This window comes from Aplysia californica, unplaced genomic scaffold (assembly GCF_000002075.1).
Source record: "Aplysia californica isolate F4 #8 unplaced genomic scaffold, AplCal3.0 scaffold00387, whole genome shotgun sequence".
Lineage (NCBI taxonomy): Eukaryota > Metazoa > Mollusca > Gastropoda > Aplysiida > Aplysiidae > Aplysia > Aplysia californica.
In genome coordinates, this window is record NW_004797657.1 from 575,746 (window position 1) to 577,818 (window position 2,073).

Below are 2,073 nucleotides of genomic sequence, written 5' to 3' on the forward strand. Positions count from 1 at the left end.
GGGGGGGGGGGTTATTGCGTGTGGGGAGGAAAATGGGAAACTGAAAAGCAGTTGGGCTTAGGAACCTTTTAATGAGAAAACACTTACCAAAGCCACTTGATCGTCTTGTAAACGGGATATCCGAGGGTCCATGGTTGAGATATCTGTTGAAGAAAGAGGGAAAAAATTGCATGTAATGGAATCGAGTCTCAAGAGTATAGTTGCACTTGTTTTATTTTTCAAACCCTACTACAAAAAGGAACACAGTGTCATTTTATTAACTTGTGACTTGCACCTTGCCATTAAGCGCGTACAGAGCTCATTTCCAAATAAGAATATGAACAACATGGTTGTCGTTGTTGTTACTGTGGTGGTAGCATTAGTAAGCAGCAGCAACTGCTGCGACAGAAGCAGTGCAGCAACAGCAGTAGCAGTATCAGCAGAAGCAATAAAGAAGACATAGTACATTCACAGACACGGGTGATGTAATGGCTATGTTATTCGTCTTGCCCACTAAAGACTTGATTTCCATGTCGAATACCTCCACCTTTTAGTTAGACGCTCCAACCCGCGGTTAGCTCTGGCTGCCAGGGTGGAAGCAACCGGCTTCCAACATTGCTAAGCCGTGTCTTGGAGGGGGGCATGTTGTTGTTGCTGCTGCTGTTGTTAATGTTGTTGGCGGTGGTGAATGGTGGGTCATGGAAATTATATTTTTAAAACACTCAAATTGCCTTTCAAGTGCCTGTGTGCTTGACAGACCACCTAGGCTGTACATGTCACAAGCGCTCTGTCGAAGAAAGCAAGCCGTTTCTCTATACATACATTGTCTTCAGCCCAGCTCTCGTAGTTGTGAATATTATTTTGATGAAAAACAACCTGTTCAGTAAAAGGAGTTCTAAACAATATAGTTTTGCAATTTAGAATAGTAAATGTTCAACGCTCCTACCGACTTAATATATTATATGTCATTATATAATATCAATTAGGACACGAACTGTTTAACTATACCCATCAAGGCCAGCCCTGGCATGCAGTATCCCACCCGACAGACGAAGATGCCTGACAAAAAAAAAACTCCCCCTCACGGGAATCGATCTTCCGTGTGTTTGCGTGCAACAACACAGAGCCTAACCATTTCACCACCAGTGCCGGATACAATGTTCTAGAAGGCGTTTAATGTATACAAACACAAATATAAACATCAGCTATTTTTCACGTCACCGACACGGGGCCAACACACATCAAAGAATGGACATCAAAGTGGAAGCAAGACGCGAGTTTTCATTTCCAGAACACATAAAATCAACATCCTTTTTATCTATCTTTGTTCAAGCCCACACGTCCTCGCTTTACGACCTGAATTACCTTTGTAAATTATAGATATATTATCAGTGCTTCCTTTGACAGGTATACACTCACCTTTTCGCTTTAAGAACAGAGTGAACAAAATTCCCTTTATAAAATTTTTAAAACGAAAAATACTTCCATTGACCTTTATACACCACTCACATCCTCGCGTTTAACTTTAAAGAGGGAGCGACCTACCTTAAATTAACACTGACTTCGAAGCCACCTGTACAAAAGTAGGCTACCTGACCGTTAAACTGTCATCTCTGTCGAAAGTGGGTGCTACAGACAGTTTTAATGTCTCTATTATAAATCCGCCGTTTCTGTCTGCTTTGCTTTTCTCTACACACCAAATGGCTGTCATCCTCTTGATGAGCTTCTGCCGACCTAAAAAAATATGCCTTTCCTTTCAAGTATCCTTGTGCTTGACATATGCTTTTTATCACCTCGACTGTAGCAAAGGGAGGATCTTTTTTACGTCCTCTTTGCTAATCACGCCGTTTTCAGCAGTGATTTTGGCCATGGGTGGCTAATTAGCCTTACATCCTCCCTGACTGCCCTCTTCTGCAGTGTTTGCCACGAGCCACAGGAAGAAAAGGCACCATCGGGTAAGTGTATGCGGGACAGACAACTCGTATTGTTCTTATTTGAATCTGAATACATTCACTTCTCTGTTTATCCTCCCTCTGTGAGGTTTATCTTGAAAATACGTTTTTCTTTTATCCAACACGATTTTTCTTTTTCTAC

General features: G+C 41.8%; 1 protein-coding gene across 1 annotated transcript in view; it reads right to left on the minus strand.

Annotated features, from left to right (window-relative positions):
* The window catches only part of LOC101857266 (serine-rich adhesin for platelets), a gene marked incomplete in the record, with an annotated part of 110,303 nt that overhangs the window by 52,302 nt on the left and 55,928 nt on the right, over nt 1–2,073 (minus strand). Inside the window, 1 exon segment of the mRNA XM_013085564.2 lies at nt 88–143. Within this exon segment, the coding sequence (XP_012941018.1) occupies nt 88–143 (56 nt within the window).